At 44.0% G+C, this 27,276-nt stretch overlaps 1 protein-coding gene across 10 annotated transcripts in view; it reads right to left on the reverse strand.

The window, feature by feature from the left end:
* usp34 (ubiquitin specific peptidase 34) overlaps nt 1–27,276 on the reverse strand; it is a 292,582-nt gene that overhangs the window by 219,815 nt on the left and 45,491 nt on the right. For all 10 annotated transcript variants that reach the window (XM_063055969.1, XM_063055963.1, XM_063055961.1 and 7 more), the window contains exons 5-7: nt 27,121–27,270; nt 5,456–5,523; nt 5,119–5,311 (exon numbers count right to left, since the gene is read on the reverse strand). In XM_063055969.1, the coding sequence (XP_062912039.1) occupies nt 5,119–5,311; nt 5,456–5,523; nt 27,121–27,270 (411 nt within the window). The remainder of the gene's footprint in view (nt 1–5,118; nt 5,312–5,455; nt 5,524–27,120; nt 27,271–27,276) is intronic.

The following is a 27,276-nucleotide window of genomic DNA, read 5'->3' on the forward strand; positions in this document are numbered from 1 at the left end:
GTATACGGAATAAGGTAGATGAACTTGCAGCACAGGTTAGAGATGGGCAGGAATGAAGTTGTGGGTATCACTGAGTCGCGGATGAAAGAAGATCATAATTGGGAGATTAACAGCCAAGGATACACATTGTATTGAAAGGGCAGGCAGGTAGGAAAAGGAGGAGGGGTGGTTCCGTTGGTAAAAAATTATATCAAATCCTTAGAAAGAAGTGACATATGATTGGAAGATGTAGGATCCTAGTGGGTAGAGTTAATAAACTGTAAGAGTAAAATGACCCTATGGCAGTTATATACAGGCCTACGAACAGAAGGCAAATTGTGGGATATAAATTATAGTGGGAGAAAAGCCATGTAATAACGGCAATGTCATTGTAGTCATGCAGGATTTCTCTACACAAGTAGATTCAGAAAATCAGGTTGTTGCTGGATCCCAAGGAGAGGGAATTTGTACAATACTTACAAGATGGCTTTTAAGAGCAGACTGTGGTTGAGCCTACTATGAGAAAGGGAACTTAGGAATAGGCGTTTTATAATGAAACGGATTTAATTCGGGAGCTTGATTTAAAGAAACCCTTAGGAGGCAGTGCTGATAACATGATAGAATTCACATAGCAGTTTGATAAAATCAGTATCACAGTGGAATAAAGACAGGCATGAGGGAGGAGCTGGCCAAAGTTGATTGAAAGGGGACGCTAACAGGGATGACAGCAGAACAACAATGGGTGGAGTTTCTGGGAGCAATTCGGAAGGCACAGGGTAGATACATCCCAAAGATGAAGCAGGTTTCTGAAGGGAGGATGAAGCAACCACAGCCAACAAGGGAAATGAAAGACAGCAAAAAAGCAAAAAAAAAAGGGCATGTTATATCGCAAAAATTAGCAGGAAGTTAAGAGGATTGGAAAACTTTTAAAAACCAATAAAAAGGCACTTTTAAAAGCCTAAGGAGAGAAAACATGAAATATGAATGCAAGCTAGTCAATAATATAAAAGAGGATATGAAAAGCTTTTTCAGATATATAGAATAAGAGAGGCGATATTGGCTCACGGAAATAACACTGGAGAAGCAGTAACGGAGTCAAAGAATTGGCAGATGAAATAGTGGCTTGGGAAGCTGAGAGGTCTAAAGATAGAAAAATCACCTGGGCCAGACAGACTATACCCCAGGGTTTTGAAAGAAGTAGCTGAAGATATTTTGGAGGCATTAATAATGATCTTTCAAAAATCACCAGATTCTGAAATGGTTCCAAAGGACTGGAATATTGCAAATATCACTACTCTTTAACGAGGCGGAGAGGTAGAAGAAAGGAAATTCTAGGCCAGTTAACCTGACTTTCGTGGTTGGGAAGATGTTGGAGTTCATTACTAAGGTGAAGTTTCAGAGAACTTGGAGACACACGATCAAGTAGGCCAATGTCAGCATGGTTTCCTTAAGGAGAATTCCTGCCTGACAGATCTTTTGGAATTCCTTGAGGAAGTAAAGGCAGGATAGACAAAGGAGTCAGTGGATGTTGTTTACTTAGATTTGTTTATTTGTTTATGTTTAGAAGCCCTTTGACAAGTGCTGTTCATGAGGCTGCTAAACAAGATAAGAGCCTATGGTATTACAGGAAAGAAACTAGCATGGATTGCCGGCTGGTGGCGTAGTGGCATCAGCACTGGACTTCAGAGCGAAGACTCCCGAGTTCGAATCCAGCTGGCTCCCTTGTACGCTTTACATCTATGCTGGGTTGAGCATCAAGCTAGCAACTCGGCCTCGTAAAAATAAGAAAGCCTGCTCAGAAAAAAAAACCATCATGACAGCATCCCGATGACTCCACTTGGGAGTTAAGGGCTTTCTTCTTCTAGCATGGATAGAAGATTGGCTGACTGGCAGGAGGCAAAGAGTGGGAATAAAGGGGGCCTACTCCTGTTGGTTGTAGGTGACTACTGGGGTTCTACTGAGTTTGGTATTGGGGCTGCTTCCTTTCACATTATATGTCAACAATCTGGATGATGAAATCCAATGACTTTGTGGCCAAGTTTACAGACAACAGAATGATAGGTGGAAGGGCAGTTAGTGTTGAGGAGCAGAGAGCCTGCAGAAGGACTTTGACAGGTTGGAAGAATGGGCAAACAAGTGGTAGATGGAAGATGATGTAAGTAAGTGTATGGTCATTGGTTGTAGGAATAAAGTCACAGACTATTTTCTAAATGGGGAGAAAATCCAAAAATCAGAAGTGCAAAGAGACTTGGAAGTTCTTGTGTAGCATTCCCTAAAGGGTAACTTGTAGGTTGATTAGGTAGTAATGAAGGCAAATGCAACGTTCACATTAACTCCAAGAGGATTAGAATATAAGAGCAAGGATGTGATGCTGAAGATTTATAAGTCAGTATGCACTTGGAGTATTAGGAACAGTTATGAGCCCTTAGTAAGAAAGGTGGGCAGGCATTGGAGAGAGTCCAGAAGAGGTTCATGAGAATGCTTCCTGGAACAAAAGGGTTAACATATGAAGAGCTAGAGTTCCCTGGATTGCTGGAGTTTAGAAGAATGAGGGGAGATTTCACTGAAACCTACAGAATATTGAAAGGCCTAGATGGAGTGGATGTGGCGAGAATATTTCCGAGAGGGGGAATCTAGGATTAGAGGGCACAGCCTCAGAATAGAGGAATGTTCATTTAGAACAGAGATGAAGAGGAATTTCTTTAGCCAGAGGGTGCTGATTCTGTGAAATTCATTGTCCTGGACAGCTGTGGAGACCAAGTCACTGAGTATAATTAAGGCAGATGTTGATAGGTTCTCTATTAATCAAGGCGTCAAAGGTTATGGGGAGAAGGCAGGAGAATAGGGCTGAGAGGGATAATAAATCAGCCATGGTGGAATGACGGAGCAGACTCAATGGGCCAAATGGCCGAATACTGCTCCTACGTCTTATGGTCTAAACTGGAGCAAACCTAATTATGGGGAATTTAGCAGGATCTAGCAGAGGTCAACTAGCTGAGCCTTTCTAAAGGCAAAGGAAGAAATGGCATGTGAGAGGTATTTAAGAATATGTTATCAAGTGGCCAGGAATATCATGATCCTGTTAGGGTGAAGGACAAACCTGTCAAATCCAAGCTACCTTGGTTGTTGAGAGATTTTAAAAAAAGGAGTCCTACACTGGATTTTGGAGGTCAAGATCATGCAAATCCTATCATAACTGCAAAAAGATTAAGAATACTTTTAAAAGGGAAATCAGGAGGGCAAAGAAAGGGATGAGATGGATCTGGAAAATAAAGTTAAGGGAAGGACCAAGAAGTTCTCTATAACTACACTAAGAGCAAAACAGTGGCAAGGGAAAGATTAGGCACCTTTAGAGATCAGCAGGGTCACCTTTGTTTTGAGTTGCATGAAATAGGTGGATTTTTGATAAACACTGTATTTCTTCTCAGTATTTACTAAGGAATAAATCATGGTTGTTCAAGAGATAATGCGAAATGAGTGGATATGTTTTGGAGGACATTCACATAACTAAGGAGGCGATATTTTCAGCCTTGCAACACATTAAGATGGATATATCCCCTGGGCCTGACCAAGTGCCTCCACACACTTAGTGGGAAGCAAAACAAGAAACTGCAGAGGCCCTTTCCCTTGTGGAGATATTTGTTCCATCATTAGCCACTGGTTAGGCTCCAGAAGACTGGAAGTTGATTAATGTTGTTCTGTTCTCTGAAAACGATAGCAAAGACAAAAAAGGATAGCCAGTCAGCCTGACATCAGCAGTGGAGAAGATACTGGAAGGAATTCTGAGGGACCATTCAACACTTGATTAGATATTGTCTGATTAAAAAATGCTTTGCATGTGAAGTTACTCTTGATGAACTTTCAGAGTTCTTTGATAAGGTAACCAGAAGGTAGACGGGGTAGGGCAGCGGATCTTGTTTCTTTGGACTTCAGCAAGGCCTTTGCTATGATCCCTCATGGTAGGTTGGTGGGGATGGTCAGCTCCATGGAATCCAGGAAGAACTAGTTTGGCTGATTCAAGATTGGCTCGAAAGGTGGAAGCAACAGGTAGCGTTTGAAGGTCATTTCTCATAATGGAGGTCAGTGATTAGCGGTGAGCCACAGGGTCCGTGTTGGAATCCTTCTTATTTGTTATTTATATAAAGATTTGGATGTGAATGTACAAGGATTGATCAGAAAGTTTTTGGCTGACATGAAATCAGGAGGTTTTGTTGATAGTGACGAAGGTTAAAATAGATTACAGAGAGATCCTGATCATTTAGGGAAGTGGGCCAAGGTGTGGCAAATGAATTTCAATACAGTTAAGTGTGAAGTGATGCATTTTGGAAAGTCAAACCAGCATAGTACTTATACTATGAACGGTATGGCATTAGGAATGCAATGGAAGAGAGTTTGTTGAAAGTAGTGCACATGCAGAAAGAATGTTCAAAAAGGTATTTAGCACATTGGTCAAAATTGCTGGTGAACGCAGCAGGCCAGGCAACATCTCTAGGAAGAGGTACAGTCGACGTTTCAGGCCGAGACCCTTCGTCAGGACTAACTGAAGGAAGAGTGAGTAAGGGATTTGAGAGATCCCTTACTCACTCTTCCTTCAGTTAGTCCTGACGAAGGGTCTCGGCCTGAAACGTCGACTGCACCTCTTCCTATAGATGCTGCTTGGCCTGCTGCGTTCACCAGCAACTTTGATGTATGTTACTTGAGGCACTGGAATAGGTGCATGGAGGGGCAGGGATTAGAGAGATATGGGCCAAATGCAGGAAATTGGGACTAGCTGGATGGGCACTGTGGTTAGTGTGGACTCATTGGGCCAAAGGGCCGATATCCATACTGTTTTGACTATGAATCTATGTGGTAAGCATGGTAAAACATAGCCACAATGCCTCTTAATGGTGCAACAGCTTGAAACATTGATGGGCCTATTCCTGCTTCTCTTTCTTATATTAATGATATAGAAGAGTTGGCAGAAGAGGAAATATGATGATGCATCATATCCTGCATAGACCAAGTAGACCCACAGCCTGTATGTGAAACAATCCCATCTACTTCACAATAAAGCAGAATACCTCATTTTGTGAAACTGTCTAAAGGTCTAAATGAATAAAACATTGTATAAATAAAATTTTTACTCGAGTAACTTACTGTAATCTGACTGAGACCAGCCAACCGCATTGTTAAAGTTGGTGACATGAAGTATTTAAAAGCAAGATCCAAACTCTCTTTATCAAAACACAGTGCAGTATCCAAAGGTTCCTTGACTGTACTCCACATCAAATCTGCCATGTTGCGTGCAGCACTCTGCCGCAATTCCTGGTCTGAAAGTTTACACAAATACCTAGATTTGAACATTAAAACAAGTTAAAACATGGTGATGTTTTCCAATTTAAGAGATACAAATACCTGTAATATTTTAGTGTAATGCTAAAAGGTTAATAAAAAATATAAAATCATCACAAATGCAAGTAATCTGATCACTCACCTAATAACGTAAGTTCTAAAAGGTATAACATGTTGCATAACAGCTGGGATGTGTAACCATATCCTGATCTGTAATATAAAAAAATATAATTACAAAACACCAGCAATGAATTATAACCACACACTCAAAAGGCATTATTTCACAAATATGTACATAAAATGTCCCATATTCTGTAAAATACAGCAATTGTAATATTCATCAAATATTTTATAGACCAATTAAGAAATGCTCAAAGTGCAAGATATCCATATTACCTATTCATTGCTGAATTAAAGCAGCCATTATTTATATCTGCCTTTATCATTTAATTGCAATGAGACTTTGCACCACAAGTTGCTGGAAGAATCTACAAGCCAACAGTTCAGACATTTCACCAAATACAGAGAGGCTTTGAGGAAAGAGAAGCAGAATAAACGGTGTAGAGACAGTAAGGTAGAAGGGCTGAAATGTGTGTACCTCAATGCAAGAAGCATCAGGAACAAAGGTGATGAACTGAGAGCTTGGGTACATACATGGAATTATGATGTAGTGGCCATTACAGAGACTTGGCTGGCACCAGGGCAGGAATGGATTCTCAATATTCCTGGATTTCAGTGCTTGAAAAGGGATAGAGAGGGTGGAAAAAGGGGAGGAGGGGTGGCACTACTGGTCAGGGATACTATTACAGCTACAGAAAGGGTGGGTAATGTGGCAGGATCCTCTTTTGAGTCAATATGGGTGGAAGTCAGGAACAGGAAGGGAGCAGTTACTCTACTGGGGGTATTCTATAGACCCCCTGGTAGCAGCAGAGATACAGAGGAGCAGATTGGGAAGCAGATTTTGGAAAGGTGCAAAAATAACAGGGTTGTTATCATGGGTGACTTTAACTTCCCTAATACTGATTGGCACCTGATTAGTTCCAAGGGTTTAGATGGGGCAGAATTTCTTAAGTGTGTCCAGGATGGATTCCTGTCACAGTATGTGGACAGGCCGACCAGGGGGAATGCTATACTAGATCTAGTACTAGGTAATGAACCGGGTCAGATCACAGATCTCTCAATGGGTGAGCATCTGGGGGACAGTGACCACCGCTCCCTGGTCTTTATAATTATTATGGAAAAGGATAGAATCAAAGAGGACAGGAAGATTTTTAATTGGGGAAAAGCAAATTATGAGGCTATAAGGCTAGAACTTGCGGGTGTGAATTGGGATGATGTTTTTGCAGGGAAATGTACTATGGACATGTGGTCGATGTTTAGAGATCTCTTGCAGGATGTTAGGGATAAATTTGTCCCGGTGAGGAAGATAAAGAATGGTAGGGTGAGGTGGAAAATCTAGTCAGGAGGAAGAAGGCAGCATACATGAGGTTTAGGAAGCAAGGATCAGCTGGGTCTATTGAGGAATATAGGGAAGCAAGAGAGGAGCTTAAGAAGGGGCTGAGAAGAGCAAGAAGGGGGCATGAGAAGGTCTTGGCGAGTAGGGTAAAGGAAAACCCCAAGGCATTCTTCAATTATGTGAAGAACAAAAGAATGACAGGAGTGAAGGTAGGACCAATTGGAGATAAGGGTGGGAAGATGTTCCTGGAGGCTGTGGAAGTGAGCGAGGTCCTCAATGAATACTTCTCTTCGGTATGCACCAATGAGAGGGAACTTGATGATGGTGAGGACAATATGAGTGAGGTTGATGTTCTGGAGCATGCTGATATTAAGGGAGAGGAGGTGTTGGAGTTGTTAAAATACATTAGGACAGATAAGTCCCCGGGGCCTGACGGAATATTCCCCAGGCTGCTCCACGAGGCGAGAGAAGAGATTGCTGAGCCTCTGGCTAGGATCTTTATGTCCTCATTGTCCACGGGAATGGTACCAGAGGATTGGAGGGAGGCGAATGTTGTTCCCTTGTTCAAAAAAGGTAGTAGGGATAGTCCCGGTAATTATAGACCAGTGAGCCTTACGTCTGTGGTGGGAAAGCTGTTGGAAAAGATTCTTAGAGATAGGATCTATAGGCATTTAGAGAATCATGGTCTGATCAGGGACAGTCAGCATGGCTTTGTGAAGGGCAGATCGTGTCTAACAAGCCTGATAGAGTTCTTTGAGGAGGTGACCAGGCATATAGATGAGGATAGTGCAGTGGATGTGATCTATATGGATTTTAGAAAGGCATTTGACAAGGTTCCACACGGTAGGCTTATTCAGAAAGTTAGAAGGCATGGGATCCAGGGAAGTTTAGCCAGGTGGATTCAGAATTGGCTTGCCTGCAGAAGGCAGAAGGTGGTGGTAGAGGGAGTACATTCAGATTGGAGGATTGTGACTAGTGGTGTCCCACAAGGATCTGTTCTGGGACTTCTACTTTTCGTGATTTTTATTAACGACCTGGATGTGGGGGTAGAAGGGTGGGTTGGCAAGTTTGCAGACGACACAACGGTTGGTAGTGTTGTAGATAGTGTAGAGGATTGTCAAAGATTGCAGAGAGACATTGATAGGATGCAGAAGTGGGCTGAGAAGTGGCAGATGGAGTTCAACCCGGAGAAGTGTGAGGTGGTACACTTTGGAAGGACAAACTCCAAGGCAGAGTACAAAGTAAATGGCAGGATACTTGGCAGTGTGGAGGAGCAGAGGGATCTCGGGGTGCATGTCCACAGATCCCTGAAAGTTGCCTCACAGGTGGATAGGGTAGTTAAGAAAGCTTATGGGGTGTTAGCTTTCATAAGTCGAGGGATAGAGTTTAAGAGTCACGATGTAATGATGCAGCTCTATAAAACTCTGGTTAGGCCACACTTGGAGTATTGTGTCCAGTTCTGGTCACCTCACTATAGGAAGGATGTGGAAGCATTGGAAAGGGTACAGAGGAGATTTACCAGGATGCTGCCTGGTTTAGAAAGTATGCATTATGATCAGGGATTAAGGGAGCTAGGGCTTTACTCTTTGGAGAGAAGGAGGATGAGAGGAGACATGATAGAGGTGTACAAGATAATAAGAGGAATAGATAGAGTGGATAGCCAGTGCCTCTTCCCCAGGGCACCACTGCTCAATACAAGAGGACATGGCTTTAAGGTAAGGGGTGTGAAGTTCAAGGGGGATATTAGAGGAAGGTTTTTTTACTCAGAGAGTGGTTGGTGCGTGGAATGCACTGCCTGAGTCAGTGGTGGAGGCAGATACACTAGTGAAGTTTAAGAGACTACTAGACAGGTATATGGAGGAATCTAAGCTGGGGGCTTATATGGGAGGCAGGGTTTGAGGGTCGGCACAACATTGTGGGCTGAAGGGCCTGTACTGTGCTGTACTATTCTATGTTCTAAAATATACACAATTTAATCCAGACACTAGCCAATAATCAACCTTGAAGATATTTGGCAAGCCGAGAAATAAATCAGTTCTTCCTTACACACAGCAGAAAATATTTATTAGTATATACACAAACCTATTATTTTTGCACAAGGATTTCAAAGTACAACTGTGAATTAATCAACATAGAACAAACATTAAATGGGTCATCGCAAAAGTAAGGGTTTTTCATTGGTAAAAGAAAATTACTAAAACTTTTATCAAATGCTATTTTGGAAAATATGTGAGGGCTCAATAGGTTAAAAATCATTACTTTAGAACAAAAAGGTTAACAAGAAAGTCAGGATAAGTTCTGATTTTAAAAAAGGATACAAAATGAACCAGATGGATATTTACAGCAATCTGGTCTTTTTCATGGAAATTACTTTGATGCAGCTAGCGGGCGAAAACAAGTGAGGGGGTGGTGTCATTACTACACCACTAGGTGATCATCCCAACGGCGGAGCAGGCGGAAGAGGAGACATCTCCCAACGGCTGCAAAGGCGGATGAGGATGCCCAACAATGGGCAGGGAGGCTTGCAAGCACGCCGCAAGAACTGCCGTAGACCCACAACACTCAGGGCTTGTCTACCTAGCGTGTGAAGCCTGGATTCGGCGGACTGCGCGGAAGAAACCATCACTGGTTCAACGGGCAGAAAAGCGATTCTCAGCAATGCGTCGTGGAGCGCTAAGAGGGCACAGTGAGATACACAGAACACTGCTGGCCATCCACTGCATCCTGACCTATCTCCAGCCGTCTCGACTATGTCTTGCCACTGGGTCCAGATAGGCCGGGACGAGTGAGTGAGGCTGACGACCTGCGCAACTCTCCCTCACTCTAATCCAAGTCAAGCACAAGTCATGACTTCAAACCCAACGCGGAAGAAAGTGATGGTGCTCAACCTTGGCACATGGAACTTGAGAACTCTGCGAGATAACATCAAGGCAGACAGACCAGAGAGAAGAACTGCACTGGTTGCAAAAGAGCTAGCTCGCTACAACGTGGACATAGCAGCTCCCAGCGAAAACCGCCTAGCAGACAAGGGCCAGCTGACAGAACGTAGTGGTGGATACACGTTCTTCTGGAGCGGTCGCAGCAGCGCTGAACAACGAGAAGCAGGCGTGGGATTTGCCATCAATTCTAACTTCGCCCGTAAACTCACCAAGAACCCAGAGAGCATCAACGACCGCCTGATGACACTTCAGCTCCCACTTGCAAACAAGAAGAGTGCTACGCTGATTAGTGCCTACGCTCCCACCATGAACTCGACACCCTCATCTCAGCAATCCCACAGTCAGAGAAGCTCATCGTTCTCGGGGACTTCAATGCCAGAGTAGGGACAGACTACCAAACCTGGAAAGGGATCATTGGAAGACATGGCACTGGCAAGTGTAACAGCAACAGCCTTCTGCTCCTCAAGACATGTGCCACACACGACCTTGTCATCACCAACACCCTGTTCTGCTTACCCACCCGTAAGAAGACGTCATGGATGCACCCACGCTCGAAGCACTGGCATCTGATTGACTACATCATCAGCAGGAAGAGGGACAGGATGGATGTCAGAGTGACGAGAGCCATGTGTGGTGCCGACTGCTGGACCGACCACCGCCTCATTGTGTCCAAGTTCAGGCTTCGCATTCTGCCCATGAGAAGACCCCAAGGGCAGAAGACTGCAAAGAGGCTGAATGTCTCCAAGCTGAAAAGCAGCAGGGTTGCAGAAGAATTTGTCGATGACCTTGAAGGCAGACTGCCAGACACACCACAGGAAGACGGGACCAGCGTTGAGGAACAGTGGACGGCCTTCAGAGATGCTGTCCACACTACCGCCCTCGAACATCTCGGACCAGCAACCCAAAGAAACCAAGACTGGTTCGATGAGAATGATGAAGAAATACAGGCACTACTAACGGTGAAACATCAACATTACAGAGTGCATCAGAACGACCCCACGTCACTAGCCAAGAAAGATGCCTTTACCAATGCAAGAAGAAAGGTGCATAAAAAACTTCGCGAGATGCAGGACAGCTGATTCAGCAATAAGGCCGATGAAATCCAGGGCTATGCAGACAGCCACGACATAAAGCGCTTCTACGATGCGCTTAAGGCTGTATACGGACCCCAGTCCTCCGGCTCCTCACCCCTCCTCAACCCAGATGAGACGCAGTTGCTGACAGAGAAGAAGCAGATTCTGGATCGGTGGGCTGAGCACTTTAACAACGTCCTTAACCGCCCTGCCGACATCAACGACGAGGCCATTGCCCGCCTGCTCCAGGTAAAGATCAACAAGAACCTTGACACCCTCCCCACAGTAGATGAAGTCAGGAAGGCAGTGAAGCAACTCTCCTGTGGCAAAGCACCGGGACCCGATGCAATCCCTGCTGAGGTATACAAAGCAGGAGGCCCTGTCATGATGCAAAAGCTGACTGTACTCTTCCAGTCCATGTGGAAAAAGGGACAGGTCCCACAACAGCTGAAAGATGCCAGCACAGTCCACATCTACAAGAGGAAAGGCAACCGCCAGTCTTGCGACAACCACCGAGGCATCTCCCTCTTGTCTATTGCGGGGAAGATTCTGGCCCGCGTCCTGCTCAACCGCCTTCTCCAACATCTTGAGCAAGGTCTGCTCCCAGAAAGCCAATGCGGCTTCCGTGCTGAACGTGGGACCGCGGACATGATTTTTGCTGCACGCCAACTCCAGGAAAAATGCCAGGAACAACACAGCGACCTCTTCGTGACCTTTGTCGATCTAACCAAGGCTTTTGATACGGTCAGCAGAGAAGGCTTGTGGAAGATCATGGAGAAGTTTGGCTGCCCCAGCAAGTTCATCACAATCGTCCGGCAGTTCCACGGCGGTATGATGGTGAAAGTTCTGGACAACGGCAACGAGTCGGAGGCCTTCCCAGTGACAAATGGCGTCAAACAAGGCTGCGTTCTTGCCCCAACTCTGTTCAGTATGGTATTCTCTGCCATGCTGACAGATGCCTTCTGTAACTACGAAGAAGGAATCAACGTCAGGTACAGGACTGACGGCAGGTTGTTCAACCTTAGGCACTTGCAGGCAGTTACAAAGGTGCGAGAGACTGTCATCAGAGACTTCTTGTTTGCTGATGACTGCGCACTCAACGCCAGCACAGAGCAGGAGATGCAGCGTGAAATGGACTGCTTCTCACAAGCCTGCGACAACTTCGGTCTCACTATCAGCACCAAAAAGACTGAAGTTATGTACTAGTCTGCCCCAGGAAAGCCATACCAGGAGCCGCACATCACGGTGAAGGGCCAGAACCTCCAGGCAGTCGACAACTTCACCTACCTGGGCAGCATACTCTCTCGTGCAGTGAACATAGACGCTGAGGTCAACAACAGGATTGCCAAAGCCAGCGCTGCCTTTGGGAGACTCCGTGAGAACGTCTGGGAGCAGAGAGGACTCAGCCTTACCACCAAGCTGAAGGTCTACTGTGCAGTGGTCCTTACCACCCTCCTTTACGCCAGCGAGACCTGGACTGTCTACAGCAGACACGCCAAACAACTCAACCACTTTCACCTGAGCTGTCTCCGCAGACTCCTCCACATCAGGTGGCAGGACAAAGTCCCCGACACGGAAATCCTGGAACGATCTGGGCTCCACAGCGTCTACACCCTCCTGCTGAAAGCCCAAGCCAGGTGGGCTGGACATGTGGTCAGAATGCCAGACAGCCAATTGCCTAAGCAGCTGCTGTACAGAGAACTGTGTCAGGGCAAGCGCTCAGTCCGCGGGCAGAAGAAACGTTACAAAGACTGCCTTAAAGCGTCCCTCAAAGGCCTGGGTGTCGACATCAACACGTGGGAGACGCTTGCCCTCGACCGTCCAGCTTGGCGCAGCAAGATCACCACAGGAGCCCATGCAGCTGAAGTCAGGCGCATTATTGAGGCACAACGAAAGCGTGCTGTGCGCAAGGCCCGGGCAGCATCCACTGCCACGACAGCACCCACCCACTTGTGTCCCACATGTGGGCGTGCCTTCAGGGCCCGGATTGGCCTCATCAGTCACCTCCGGACCCACAACCACCAATCTCCCATTTGACTTTGAAGCCATGGTCATCTTCGACTACGAAGGATGAACAACAACAATAACTTTGATGCTAGCATATAAACAACGGTTGAATTCAGAATAGTATTCGTACATTTCTGGATTGTACCTAAGGAACCATTACTGTACTAGCAACAGAAATTTCTGGAAGACTATTGAAAATGGCAAGGCCATTCACTGCAAGTAGCTTCCTATCATTATCCTCACTTCCATCCTCCAGATGGAAGTTCTGGAGGACTGCAAGAAACTACATTCTAAATAAAAATCAAAATTTTCAACAGAGTGAGAACAAGATTGTTAAAAGAATCAGCAAGCAGGCAACATTTTCTCATATCTATGTTGCACATAGGCCATAGCGTTCTCCCTGGTATTATGGGTGAATGAACTTAATATTTCATTAATGGGCTGAGTGCAGGTCGGTGGGACTAGGATAAGGCAAGAGTTCGGCATGGACTAGAAAGGCCGAGATGGCCTGTTTCCGTGCTGTAATTGTAATATGGTTATTTCTCAGATGAAATCATCACCAGATTTCACATTTAAGTTTTTCCGAGTTTTTCTTAAGTTCCTAAGTTACAATCTAGCTCTGTATTATGGCCCCTACAAACACATTATCATAACCACTGTATTGTTTTTCAAGGTTTGATTTGCAAAGTATTCATCAATGATCAACTGTTTTACTTGAAATACAGAGTTAACAGTTATGTTTGACTTTTAAGGACATTTATATGAGAAGATTCATTCTCACTATTTAATATTAAGATTTCCCTGAATTTAAGGGATTCAAATTGAAGAACGTTGCTTGTTGACTACTTCAACTATTTTGTTCTTATTCTACTTAAAGTTTGGATTTTTATTAGGATATAATACTTCCACTGATTCTGCATATAGGTCAAGGTAGTGACATGAATTTTCAAGTACTAATAAATGCGATTGAAATATCTCTACTGGAGGGCATAGCAAAATGAAATAATAATTACAAAACTGACATACTAATTACTGTAACAAATTACAGCAGTTAACTCTCATGATATATTAGCCAACTTGTTTTCAATTAACATTTCAGGTCAAAGACGCTTTGTCAGTACTGGCAAGGAGAGCAAAGAAGCTCAATACATGGCTGGGAGAGTGGGCAAGTGGGGATGTTTCACTGGGAAAATCAGAGAGAAAACCTAAATGACCATGAAGAAAAGTGGTGCATCACGGTCACATAGCGGTGAGCATGACGCTATTGCAGCTTGGGGTGTCGGAGTTCAGAGTGCAATTCCAGTGAAGACTGCCTTAGGATAAAGTGGTAACATAGATCAGCTGGAAAGTTGGGCAGAATGAGCAGATCATACTTATTCCACCCAAGGCCGAGATAATGGACTTTGGGAAGATAAGCTCAGATACAACAGGTATGCTAAATAGGAAGGAACTTTGGAGCACTAGTGTACAAAGGGATTTTTGGGTGCAACTCCATAACCCTGAAAAGTGGCAACACAGATACAAACGTTTAGATACAGCAATGAAGCAGGCATTTGATATGTTTGCCTTCGTGGACCAACACATCAAATATAGTAACCTAGATGCTGTGTTGCAAGTATTCAAATTTATGGTAAATCAAATTTGAGTTATCTGAACAGTTCTATTTGTAAGAAGGTATAGTAGCAATAGAGAGTTAACAAGAGATGCTTGAGGCTGCTGGCTGTAATGGAGGGCTACAGTTATAAAGTGAGATTAAGTAGGCTTAAAGTTTATAAAACAATGAGCAGCGTAGATGGCATAGTTAAGAGTCTTCTTCCCCAGGGCAAGGGAGCCTAGAAATAAAGGGGACAGATTTAAGATGAGACAGGAAAAATTTAAAGGAGATCTGAGTGGTAGGTTTTTCATATAGAGGGTGCTAGTTATCTGGAACAAGCTGCCAGAAGAGGTGATAATTGCATATAATGACAATTAAATGTTTGAAAACTATTTGCACAGGTACTGGAACTGGAAAGGTGTAGAAGAATTCACACTTAATGCAGGGAAATGGGATTAGTGTAGATAGGCATCACAGTTGGCATAGATAACATGGACTGAAAAATGGATAACTGATACAGAAAAATCTAGTTATCCAAGATGCAGAATGCTATAGTCCAGAAGGTTACAATGTGTCAGAACAGAAAGGAAGTGCTTTTCTCAAGCTTGCATTGTGCCTCATTGTAACAGTGCAGTTGGCCACAGATAGCACCTGGCAGCTCAGAAAACTCTCGCTTCCTATTGCCTGCCATTTTAATTGCCCATCTCACTCCCAATTCTGACCTTCCAGTCTCTTGTCATCTGTACTGTTACAATACCTCATCTTCCATCTGAGCAAGCTGCAGCCCTCAATATTCAATACTGATTTCTATGAGTTCAAGTCACTTGATTTTACTGTATGTATCAGTTGTCAGATCTGTGATTTTGGTTCAACCTGGTTCTTCTCCCACCCACTATGTGCAAATGAGAATGAGCCCAGTCTAACCTGTAAGCAGACAATTCCCACTGCGTATTTCGCAAACCCCTACATTCTTTTGTTTACATTTTTGCATTTTTGTTCTCTTACTGCTTCCATTCATTCATGAACCAGATAACCTTGTCTACAGCTTATACCCACTTTCATCCCTGTTTTACACTATCAGAGAAACTCTTCCCTCCCCCCCCAACCCTCCTTTCTCTCTCTCCAGATTCTTCCAAAGGGCTTTCAACATAAAATATCAACTCTATTTCACTTCTCACAAATGCAGCTTGATCTGCTCATTGCTCCCAGCATTTGCAATTTCTTTTTATCCCCAGATTAAACCGGATTGCCACCATTTACCTACAATCAAGTCCTCAAGAAGTTGCTGACTGAGTTCTGTTACTTTCCCCTGCTGTACTTAGATGCGGAATCCAAAGAGAATGAATTCCTAGCAACTATTCTATAGAAAATGCCCTATGAACTGATGTACATACTTACATGATTAAAGGGGGAAATAGAGAGTAAGTCATCAATTCTTTAATCGTTAGCTTAATGATTGCAATTCAATTTTTTTTTTAAAATACATTGTTTTTTTAAATAATTTGAGTGCCCTTTCATGTACTGTTTTAGCTTAGCCAGCTCCCTCACGTCCATCTGCAGTTTGGGCAATAGTAACTTGCCCTTTTGGACTTTAGATGATACAAAAAAGGTTACAAAAGACAGTTTGTAGTTTTTTCTTCATGTCACAGCGAGCACATGCAGCTCACCTAAAGCAGCAAGTTATAATCTCATGTAATTCATTCCTTGGTTCGGCCACTGCTGGTAAGATTGTCTTTTATTGCTGATTCTTAATTTTCTTTAGGATGACTGATATGGAGATTTTGAGACTGCAGTAAGTGAAGTGAAGATGCTCTCAAAATGTTGTCAGGGAAGGAGTTCCAGGATTTTAAAATAACATACTTCAGAGGTGGTCAAAATAGTTATTCATTACTGGAGGTGCAGTGGCAACACTTATCTTAAAACTATTAAAACTTTTTTCTTTCTAATTAGCAGCCCAAAAGGAGAAAAAGAGAAAGCACTGCTATGAATTTTAAGATAGTATATCACTGCTGTGATATTAGTCATGGAAAAAAAAACACTCGTACATTAATAAATGGTCTTACTCATCAAGAAGTTTTTGTGTTCAAAAGAAATTAGGAAAAACCCATTAACCCATGAAATTGTAGAACTATGCTTCAAAACATCAAGGTTCAATGCCATACAAAATTTCTTAATTGTCAGTAATTACGTCAGTATCTGACTCCAAGAAACTTAGTTTCCGTTCTCTTGAAACCTTACAATAGATCTTTTGCTCCCCATGCCCATAATGTACAATAAGTGCGGTGTGTGATTGGCATAAATTTCGTCAAATCTATGTAAATTCTCCTTACAAAAGCACCTATTCTTTTTCCATGTCCTTTGAATAATTCTAGACTTCAATTATTCTGAGAAAAATACCTTTAATCACATCCTCCTTGATTCTTTTGTGCCAAATTTTAAACCTGTTACCCTCATCACAGAGCCATCTACAAATGGGAATATTTTCCTCCATTTACTTATGAGCTACAATTAACTTGCACACCTCAAACAAATCTCCACTTGACCTTCTTTGCTCCAAGGAGACCTGCCCAACTTCTCCAGTTGAATTTGTAAATTAATTCTCTCTTTGTCGGATCCATTCTACTAAATCATTTCACCATCCTCTCCAGGATTGGACATCACAAAATGTGGCAACTAGACATGGACAGTTTTGGGCTAACCACAGTTTTGTATACATTCAAAACCTTCCCGCTTAAGACTCTCAGGATTCCATGTATTTTACTAACCATCCTTGCACACTTAAAAATTTAAGCTCATGCACACTCAGGTCCCACGCTTCCCAAATATAGTCATAGTCATACTTTATTAATCCCGGGGGAAATTGGTTTTCGTTACAGTTGCTCCATAAATAATAAATAGTAATAGAACCATAAATAGTTAAATAGTAATATGTAAATTATGCCAGTAAATTATGAAATAAGTCCAGGCCCAGCCTATTGGCTCAGAATGTCTGACCCTCCAAAGGAGGAGTTGTAAAGTTTGATGGCCACAGGCAGGAATGACTTCCTATGATGCTCTGTGCTGCATCTCGGTGGAATGAGTCTCTGGCTGAACGTACTCCTGTGCCCACCCAGTATATTATGTAGTGGATGGGAGACATTGACCAAGATGGCATGCAACTTAGACAGCATCCTCTTTTCAGACACCACCGTGAGAGAGTCCAGTTCCATCCCCACAACATCACTGGCCTTACAAATGAGTTTTTTGATTCTGTTGGTGTCTGCCACTCTCAGCCTGCTGCCCCAGCACACAACAGCAAACGTGATAGCACTGGCCACCACAGACTCGTAGAACATCCTCAGCATTGTCCAGCAGATGTTAAAGGACCTCAGTCTCCTCAGGAAATAGAGACGGCTCTGACCCTTCTTGTAGACAGCCTCAGTGTTCTTTGACCAGTCCAGTTTATTGTCAATTCGTATCCCCAGGTATTTGTAATCCTCCACCATGTCCACACTGACCCCCTGGATGGAAACAGGGGTCACCGGTACCTTAGCTCTCCTCAGGTCTACCACCAGCTCCTTAGTCTTTTTCACATTAAGCTGCAGATAATTCTGCTCACACCATGTGACAAAGTTTCCTACCGTAGCCCTGTACTCAGCCTCATCTCCCTTGCTGATGCATCCAACTATGGCAGAGTCATCCGAAAACTTCTGAAGATGACAAGACTCCATGCAGTAGTTGAAGTCCGAGGTGTAAATGGTGAAGAGAAAGGGAGACAAGACAGTCCCCTGTGGAGCCCCAGTGCTGCTCATCACTCTGTCAGACTCGCAGTGTTGCAAGCACATGTACTGTGGTCTGCCAGTCAGGTAATCAAGAATCCATGATACCAGGGAAGCATCCACCTGCATCGCTGTCAGCTTCTCCCCCAGCAGAGCAGGGCGGATGGTGTTGAACACACTGGAGAAGTCAAAAAACATGACCCTCAGTGCTTGCTGGCTTGTCCAGGTGGGCGTAGACACGGTTCAGCAGGTAGACGATGGCATCCTCAACTCCTAGTCGGGGCTGGTAGGCAAACTGGAGGGGATCTAAGTGTGGCCTGACCATAGGCCGGAGCAGCTCCAGAACAAGTCTCTCCAGCGTCTTCACGATGTGGGAGGTCAATGCCACTGGTCTGTAGTCATTGAGGTCGCTGGGGCGCGGCGTCTTCAGCACAGGGACGAGGCAGGACGTCTTCCACAGTACAGGAACCCTCCGGAGTCTCAGGCTCAGTTTGAATACATGGCGAAGTACTCCACATAGTTGAGGGGCACAGGCTTTGAGCACCCTGGTACTGACACCATCCGGTCCTGCAGCCTTGCTTGGGTGAGACGTTTCAGCTGTCTTCTCACCTGTAGAGCTGTGAAGCCCACCATGGTGGTTTCGTGTGGGGGAGGGGTATAGTCATGAGAGCAGGGTGGGGGACTGTGAGAAGGGGTAGGAGGGGAGAGTGGAATATGTGTTGGTTGGGGGCCGACAACAGATGGCTCATGTGTGGGATGGGCAGCAGCCACACTGTCAAATCTGTCAAAGAACAGGTTAAGTTCATTGATCCTGTCCACACTGCCCTCCGCTCCTCTGTTGCTAGTTTGCCGGAACCCAGTGATGGTCCTCATCCCCCTCCAGACCTCTCTCATGTTGTTCTGCTGGAGTTTCTACTCAAGCTTCCTCCTGTACCTGTCTTTAGCCTCCCTGATCCTGGCTTTCAAGGCACTCTGTATTGCCCTCAGCTCCTCCCTATTTCCATCTCTAAACGCCCTCTTTTTAGCGTTCAGGATGTCCTTAGTGTCCTTTGTCACCCATGCCTTGTTATTTGAATAACAAAGGACAGTTCTTGTCGGAACATTGCAGTCCACACAGAAGTTGATGTAATCAGTGATGCACTCTGTGAGCCCATCAATATCCTCTCCATGTGGCTCACAGAGTGCCTGCCAGTCTGTCACCTCAAAACAACCCTGGAGCACCTCATAAGCCTCCTCCGACCATTTTCTCACTGTCCTTGAGGTTGCAGGTTTACTCTTCACCAGAGGCACGTAGCAGGGTTTTAGATGCACCAGGTTGTGATCTGACCTTCCCAATGGGGGGAGGGGAGAGGAGCTGTATGCATCCTTAATGTTAGCGTACCTCAAATCCAGAGTCTTCTCCCCTCTGGTTGTACAGCTCACATACTGCGTGAAGTTGGGCAGTGTTCTAACCATGGTAACCTGGTTGAAGTCACCCGAGATGGTAATGAGGGCACGCGGGTGCTGGGTTTGTAGTCTGGCTATGACGGTGTAAATGCTGTTACACGCCGACATCGGGTTGGCAGAGGGAGGGATGTACACAACAACCACAATTGCGTGCGAGATTTCCCTTGGCAAATAATATGGCCGGAGTCCCAACAGCAAAAAGTTCAATATCCGGGATACAGACCCGTTCCTTGATCGTAATATGCCCAGGATTGCACCATCTGTTATTTACCAGAACCGCCAGCCCCCCTCCTTTACGCTTACTGCTCTCAGTGCAATTCTGGTCAGCTCAAACAGTCTGGAAGCCCTCTATAGAAACGCATTGATCGGGTATGTCCTCATAAAGCCACGTCTCAGTAAAGTACATGACACTGCTCTCCCGAAATGTTCTCTGACTCCTGACAAGCGCAGTCAGTTCGTCTATTTTATTCCCCAGCGATCTCACATTTCCCATGATAAGAGAGGGGAGACATGGCTTATAAGTTCTCTTCTCCAAAAGCCTCCGTTGTCTTGACCCGGTCCTCTTCCCTCGCCTTTTTGATCCCCCTCTGCATCCTCTGTGTATTTTCCTCCAGATTTCAGCCGGTATGTTCGCTGCTCGGTTCGCTAAACCGGCGGGCATGAGCGTAATCAACTGGTCCCTGGAATACACAATGCGGCCATCCTGCTGCCACGCTAATGAGACGTGTCCGAATGTAACTAATTCCAGTGCTAAAAAAAAAGTAAAACTCTCTCCACCAGCATGTTAGAGGGTGCAGCTTCAACGTGTTACCGTGAGAAAAAAATACAACAAATAACTAAGCTAAAAAAAAGTAAGAAACTACGGAGCAACTGTAACCAGCTGCATGCACGACTGGTGCATGCGCACTTAAGTATGCTTTAATCTGCTTTATATATCTATAACATATCCATTTCAGAAAAAGTGCAGCATTTCACACATCTCTGTAATAAAATCATTTGTCTACTCAATGAGCCACGCTTTCTATCCTTTCTATAAAAGTTGGTGAGTTCCCACTTTTCCACATTATGTTCTAGTTACCTGGTTCTTACCCATTTACTCACCTTGTCTATATCCCTTTGAAGCTCTCCAATTCCTCTTCATAACCCACACCACTATACCTTAGTATCATCAGCAAACTGCAATTTATATCCCTCACCCATGTCACTGATATAGATTATGACTGCTGGAGCTTCATCGCCAATCCTTTGAGCAAGCAATTAATCACAGTCTTGGTAAACAAAAATGTTTTAACTCACACTGTCCTGACCATTAAGCTAAACTTCAATCCATGATATTATATTAATCCTTGTCCCTTTTGATTTTATTTTTATTCGTAGTTACCCTCATTTGTTCTTTATGAATCAAGTCACTTCCACATAACCTATTCTGCAGTGTAATATCATACAATTCCAAAAGATTAAGTGAAACTTGAAATTTCTATTATATATCAATGTTGACCCTGCTCAATTCCTGAGAGATACATGCTAAAGTTTTCCATCCAAATGGTGTCAAGTTAACTGTTCTGTGGTTCTACGTTTTATTTTCCTAACACTCCAACACTTTGATAGGAAAATTTCAACTAATTTACATTTTTCCAAGTTAATTTAATTGTTTACTAAGGCGTATTGTGTATTTAAGCAAGGGTGTGTTTTCATGTTAAGGTTTACGGTTCTAATTATTACTACTATATATAAAAAATCAAAAATAATTTAAGCACAGTTATATTCAGGCATTTAAAGCCTTTTGCAACACACAAATGCATGGGTTTAATATCTGTCAAAGTATTTCTGACAACAGGGGTTGAACTTTTGTTGACGAAGTTCTGTGCTCCACAAATTCAACCTCAAGATTTAAACTGCCACTGCAGATTAAGTGCACAGAGAGGAGCAGCTATGCAGTTACAATTTACAAGACAATTTCTATTCTAAATATAGACAAAGGAATTTCTGAAGCAAGGTGCTGTTGTGAAATGCACACAGATAAAAGATCATTAAAAGGGTACAACTACATTAAAAGAGGAAAAGTAATGAATGAAGATAATAGAGTCAGGGAGACAGAACAGGTGTGTGTTATTGACAGGGCAGCTCTGATTGATATCAAAGTTCCATTGATAAATCAGATGCACAAAGATATTGGAGATAAACTGACTTCTATAGATCAAAAAAAATTTCTACTTTCTTTCTCAGCGGGCAGCAAACAGCACAAGAGAGATTGGCAGGTATGATGTTTTGGACATCTCCGAGTCCTGGCTGAAAGAAGATCATAGTTGGGCACCTAACATCCAAGGACACAGCAATGATGGGGGGGTGGGGGGGGAGACCTCATTGAAACCTATCAAATATTGAAAGGTCTGGGTAGAGTGGATGTGGAGAGAATGTTTCATATAGTTGGAGGTGGGGGAGTCTAGGACCAGGTGCATTGTGTATTTAAGCAAGGGTATGCTTTCATGTTAAGGTTTAAGGTTCTAATTATTAATACTACATATAAAATCAAAAATAATTTAAGTACAGTTATATTCAGGCATTTAAAGCCCTTTGCAACATACAAGTGCATGGGTTTAATATCTGTCAAAGCATAGCCTCAGAATTGAAGGATTCAAAGCGAGAAGGCTGCCAGCGGAGCGGCTAAGCATTTCCGGAGCGAAGACATTTTACTACTCGGGATAAAGAGAGGCAAGACTGCACAGGCGCGTGACATTAGCCAGTAGATCGGAAAAGTTTAAAAAGACCGCCATATCCAGCAGGCAGCGGAGTGTGAGGGTAGCAGAGTGATACAGCTTTGGCTCAACTGGCTTAGGTGGTAACGGGACAAGGCGAAGTAGGTTTACCTGTCCTATTTGCCGAAAAGAAGTATGTGTTTGAGGCCGGTGTTCTGTGCTCGGTGTCAGATGTGGGAAATCCTGGAGTCTCCCAGCCTCCCGGACGGCCGTAACTGCACCCGGTGTATGGAGCTGCAGCTCCTAAGGGACCACATTAGGGAACCGGAATTGCAGCTCGATGACCTCCGTCTGGTCAGGAAGCGAGGAGGTGATAGAAAGGAGTTATAGGCAGGTGGTCACACCAGGACCATGGGAGACAGACAAGTGGGTAACAGTCAGGAGAGGGAAGGGGAAGAGTCAGGTACTAGAGAGTACCCCTGTGGCTGTCCCCCTTAACAATAAATACTCCTGTTTGAGTACTGTTGGGGGGGGGGGGGGAGAGAGACAGCCGACCTGGGGGAAGCAACAGTGACCGTGCCTCTGCAACAGAGTCTGGCCCTGTGGCGCAGAAGGGTAGGGAAAGAAAGAGAAAGGCAGTGGTGTTAGGTGACTCTATAGTTAGGGGGTCAGACAGGCGATTCTGTGGACACAGGAAAGAAACTCGGATGGTAGTTTGCCTCCCAGGTGCCGCGGTCCGGGATGTTTCAGATCGTGTCCACAATATCCTGCAGTGGGAGGGAGAACAGCGCCAGAGATCGCGGTACATATTGGTACCAATAACAGAGGTAGGAAAAGGGAAGAGGTCCTGAAAACAGACTACAGAGAGTTAGGAAGGAAGTTGAGAAGCAGGACCGCAAAGGTAGTAATCTCGGGATTACTGCCTGTGCCACCTGACAGTGAGTATAGGAATAGAATGAGGTGGAGGATAAAACGTGTGGATAAGGGATTGGAACAGGGGGCAGGGATTCAGATTCCTGGATCTTTGGGGCCTCTTTTGGGGCAGTTGTGACCTGCACAAAAAGGATGGGTTGCACTTGAATCCCAGGGGGACCACTATCCTAGCGGGGAGGTGTGTTAAGGCTACTGGGGAGAGTTTAAACTAGCATTGTTGGGGGGAGGGAACCGAACTGAAGAGACTGGGGAAAAGGCGGTTGGCTCACAAATAGAGAAAGCTTGGAGACAGCGTGAGGGAGGATAGGCAGGTGATAGAGAAGGGACGCACTCAGATCAACGGTTTGAGGTGTGTCTATTTTAACACAAGGAGTATTATGAACAAAGCGGTTGAGCTTAGAGCGTGGATCAGTACTTGGAGCTATGATGTGGTGGCCATTACAGAGACGTGGATGGCTCAGGGACAGGAATAGTTACTTCACGTGCTGGGTTTTAGATGTTTCAATAAGGACAGGGATGGAGGTGTCATGGAGAGATTCTCTAAGAAGTCTCTGTGGGTGGAGGTTAGGAACAGGAAGGGGTCAATAACTCTACTGGGTGTTTTTTATAGGCCGCCCAATAGTAACAGGGATATCAAGGAGCAGATAGGGAAACAGATCCTGGAAAGGTGAAATAATAAGAGTTGTCATGGTGGGAGATTTCAATTTCCCAAATATTGATTAGCATCTCCCTAGAGCAAGGGATTTAGGTGGGGTGGAGTTTGTTAGGTGTGTTCAGGAAGGTTTCTTGACACAATATGTAAATAAGCCCACAAGAGGAGAGACTGTACTTGATTTGGTATTGGGAAATGAACCTGGTCAGATGTCAGATCTCTCAGTGGGAGAGCATTTTGGAGATAATGATCATAATTCTATCTCCTTTACAATAGCATTGGAGAGGAATAGGAACAGACGAGTTAGAAAAGCGTTTAATTGGAGTAACGGGAATTATGAGCCTATGAGGCAGGAACCTGGAAGCTTAAATTGGGAACAGATGTTCTCAGGGAAAGGTACAGAAGAAATGTGGCAAATGTTCAGAAGATATTTGTGTGGAGTTCTGCATAGGTACATTCCAATGAGACAGGGAAGTTATGGAAGGGTACAGGAACCGAGGTGTACAAAGGCTGCAGTAAATCTAGTCAAGAAGAAAAGCTTACAAAAGGTTCAAAGAGCTAGGTAATCTTAGAGAACTAGAAGATTATAAGGCTAACAGGAAGGAGCTTAAGGAAATTAGGAGAGCCAAAATGGGCCATGAGAAGGCCTTGGCGGGCGGGATTAAGGAAAACCCCAAGGCATTCTACAAGTATGTGAAGAGCAAGAGCATAAGACGTAAAAGAATAGGACCTATGAAGTGTGACAGTGGGAAAGTGTGTATGGAACCGGAAGAAATAGCAGAGGTACTTAACGAATACTTTACTTCAGTATTCACTACAGAAAAGAATCTTGGTGATTGTAGTGATGACTTGCAGTGGACTGAAAAGCTTGAGCATGTAGATATTAAGAAAGAGGATGTGCTGGAGCTTTTGGAAAGCATCAAGTTGGATAAGTCGCCGGGACCGGATGAGATGTACCCCAATCTACTGTGAGAGGTGAGGGAGGAGATTGCTGAGCCTCTGGCGATGATCTTTGCATCATCAATGGGGAAGGGAGAGGTTCTGGAGGATTGGAGGGTTGCAGATGTTGTTCCCTTATTCAAGAAAGAGAGTAGAGATAGCCCAGGAAATTATAGAAAAGTGAGTCTTGCTTCAGTGGTTGCTAAGCTAATGGAGAAGATCCTGAGCGGCAGGACTTATGAACATTTGGAGAAGTATAATATGATTAGGAATAGTCAACATGGCTTTGTCAAGAGCAGTCATGCCTTACAAGCCTGACTGAATTTTTTGAGGATGTGACTAAACACATTGATGAAGGAAGAGCAGTAGATATAGTTATATGGATTTCAGCAAGGCATTTGATAAGGTACCCCATGCAAGGCTTATTGAGAAAGTAAGGAGGCATGGGATTTAAGGGGACTTTGCTTTGTGGATCCAGAAATGGCTTGCCCACAGAAGGCAAAGCATGGTTGCAGACGGGTCATATTCTGCATGGAGGTCGGTGACCAGTGGTGTGCCTCAGGGATCTCTTCTGGGACCCTTACTCTTCATGATTTTTATAAATGACCTGGATGAAGAAGTGGAGGGATGGGTTAGTAAGTTTGCTGATGACACAAAGGTTGGGGGTGTTGTGGAAAGTGTGGAGGGCTGTCAGAAGTTCCAGCGGGACATTGATAGGATGCAAATCCGGACTGAGAAGTGGCAGATGGAGTTCAACCCAGATAAGTGTAAAGTGGTTTACTTTGGTAGGTCAAATATGATGGCAGAATATAGTATTAATGGTAAGAATCTTGGCAGTGTGGAGGATCAGAGGGATCTTGGGGTCCGAGTCCATAGGACACTCAAAGCAGCTGCATAGGTTGACTCTGTGGTTAAGAAGGCATATAGTGTATTGGCCTTCATCAACCATGGAATTGAATTTAGGAGCCGAGAGGTAATGTTGCAACTATATAGGACCCTGCTCAGACCCCACTTGGAGTACTGCGCTCAGTTCTAGTCACCTCACTATAGGAAGGATGTGGAAACCATAGAAAGGGTGCGGAGATTTACAAGCATGTTGCCTGGATTGGGGAACCTGCCATAGCTTGAGTGAACTCGGCCTTTTCTCCTTGGAGTGACGGAGGATGAGAGGTGACCTGATAGAGGTGTATAAGATGATGAGAGGCATTGATTGTGTGGATAGTCAGAGGCTTTTTCCCAGGGCTGAAATGGCTGCCACAAGAGGGCACAGGTTTAAGGTGCTGGAGAGTAGGTACAGAGGAAATGTCAGGGGTAAGTTTTTTTTTAAAAACGCAGAAAGTGGTGAGTGTGTGGAATGGGCTGCCAGCAACGGTGGTGGAGGCGGATACGATAGGGTCTTTTAAGAGACTTTTGGGTAAGTACATGGAGCTTCGAAAAATAGAGGGTTATGGGTAACCATAGTAACTTCTAAGGTAGGGACATGTTTGGCACAACTTTGTGGGCCAAAGGGCCTGTATTGTGCTGTAGGTTTTCTACATTTCTATGTTTCTATCCATTTAGAACACAGATGAGGAAAAATTTATTTTGTCAGAGGGTGGTGAATTTGTGGAATTTTTTGCCACAGACACCTAAGCAGGCCAAGTCACTGGGTATATCTAAGGCAGAGATTGACAGATTGCTGATTAATCAGAGCGTCAAAGTTTATGGGCAGAAGGCAGTAGAATGGGGGTGAGAGGAATAATAAATCAGCTATGATGGAATGGCAGAGCAGACTCGAAGAGCCGAATGGCCTAATTCTGCTCCTGGATCTTATAGTCTTAATACACATTTCATTTTCTAGAATGCAGGAAGTAATGCAGTTATTTTTAAATAACAAGTATTTTTACATTATTTCTTGAATGACCATAGAACCAAACTACCCATTACATTATTCTATAAAATACATAAATTAACATACACCTTTTGATAATACAACTAGCCAAAGAATTAAACAATGATCATGAATTACAAAAATGTGTAAATATTTTGGATTTAAAACTGAGGTACACAATTTTGAAGTACAGAAACCTACTTGCTCCACATCCCCAACACCATTTGGCTTAACCAACACTGTACATTCTTTACATAATTATGAAACTTCTTGCAAAAGAACCAAAATAGCTTTACCTTATATTCTTAACCGTAACCTAACAAAATGTTTATGAGCATATCTACCTGTACATTAATCTGTAAGGAAGAGCAAAATTTTAGGAGACTTAAGTCAACTGGCTTGTTGAATGATTAATAGAATTCAAAGTAAAAATGTACAACTTACATTGGATACTACGGTAATAAATGCATGTGCTATTGGAAAAGGAAGAGTTTCAGGTGTTCCATATTCAAAACAATCTTTCATAAGCGTAAGGCCATTTTTCCCACAAAAGAGGCAGACATAGCGAAGCAAGTGCAAAGGTACTTCCACATCCTAAAT

The sequence above is a fragment of the Mobula hypostoma genome, chromosome 8 (assembly GCF_963921235.1).
Source record: "Mobula hypostoma chromosome 8, sMobHyp1.1, whole genome shotgun sequence".
Classification (NCBI taxonomy): domain Eukaryota; kingdom Metazoa; phylum Chordata; class Chondrichthyes; order Myliobatiformes; family Myliobatidae; genus Mobula; species Mobula hypostoma.